The following is a 1,177-nucleotide window of genomic DNA, read 5'->3' as shown; positions in this document are numbered from 1 at the left end:
AATGGTAATAATGATAGTACAAAATCGTCGTTACTTTCAGTTTCGTTATCTGAAACGGCTGCTATTGGTGCATGGGAATTGGGATTATAACAGGATAACGAAACTGATACTCTACTGCTTCTATAAGAACATCTGCTTCTATTTCTGCGAGGTAGTTAGTTAGTTAGTTAAGTTGCCTGCCTGCCTTTATAAATGCGCCATTGTTGTCTTCTGTTGTGTTGTTGTGTAGCGTTGTGGCATTGTGAGCTGTTGTGTGTCATCACCATCTTTCTCATCTTCCTCGTCTTCCTCCTCCTCATTATCATCTTCACCATCATCGTCGTCACCATCATTATCATCGCCATCTTCATCATCACCATGACTTCAGTTTTGGTACGCGTTAGTGAGCGCTTTCTCCGGGCAAGTAATATTCGAAAGGTGGACAATTGGACTGTTCAATGTGGTCAGTTGGTTGGTCGGTTGGTTGGTTGGTTGGTCGGTTGATTGGTTGATTGATTGATCGATTGATTGATTAATTGATTTATTGATTGATCGTTTGATATGTGATTGATTCATTTAATCTATCTATCTATCCATCCGAACCTAATTATTCATTCATTCATCCATCTAAGCATTAATTCATGCCTCAATCCATGAACTCATCTATCCATCTATTCATTTATTCATTCATTCTCCATTCATTCATTCATTCAGTCATCCATTCATTCTCCATTCATTCATTCATTCATTCATTCAGTTATTTACAGCCGCACCGCCACTAGCGATAGGCCTTTTCGACCAGAATGAATCTGAGAGCGTCTTATTATCGTCGCCCCATTTATACGTAGTACCACAATGTTCCGTGCTCTTCAATGTCAAGGTCAGTCGGTCATATGATGAAGGTTAAAGTTCATTCTCTATTTGACACTAGCGTGTGTGTGTGTGTGTGTGCGTGCGTGCGTGCGTGCGCGTGTGTGTGTGATGCGATATGATAATAATAATCATTGTTGTAGGTGTTTTGGATGTGGTGTATAAATGCTCTCTACGTCTCCATGATAGTCTTCTGGGTTCCATGCTTGTCTATGAAACATGGTTAGTTGATGATTGATTGATTAATTGATTGGCTGGTTGGTTGGTTGATTGGTTGAGTGATTGATTGGCTGGTTGGTTGGTTGATTGATTGAGTGATTGATTGAGA

The 1,177-nt window shown here is 40.0% G+C and overlaps 1 protein-coding gene across 1 annotated transcript in view; it reads left to right on the top strand.

Annotated features, from left to right (window-relative positions):
- Positions 1 to 357: 357 nt before the first annotated feature.
- The window catches only part of HELRODRAFT_160036 (hypothetical protein), a gene marked incomplete at both ends in the record, with an annotated part of 3,273 nt that continues 2,453 nt past the window's right edge, over positions 358 to 1,177 (top strand). The window contains 2 exons of the mRNA XM_009017057.1: positions 358 to 378; positions 782 to 859. Of these exons, the coding sequence (XP_009015305.1) occupies positions 358 to 378; positions 782 to 859 (99 nt within the window). The remainder of the gene's footprint in view (positions 379 to 781; positions 860 to 1,177) is intronic.

The sequence above is a fragment of the Helobdella robusta genome, assembly GCF_000326865.2.
Source record: "Helobdella robusta unplaced genomic scaffold HELROscaffold_2, whole genome shotgun sequence".
NCBI classification, from domain to species: Eukaryota; Metazoa; Annelida; class Clitellata; order Rhynchobdellida; family Glossiphoniidae; genus Helobdella; species Helobdella robusta.
This window is presented reverse-complemented; position numbering and strand designations above follow the sequence as displayed.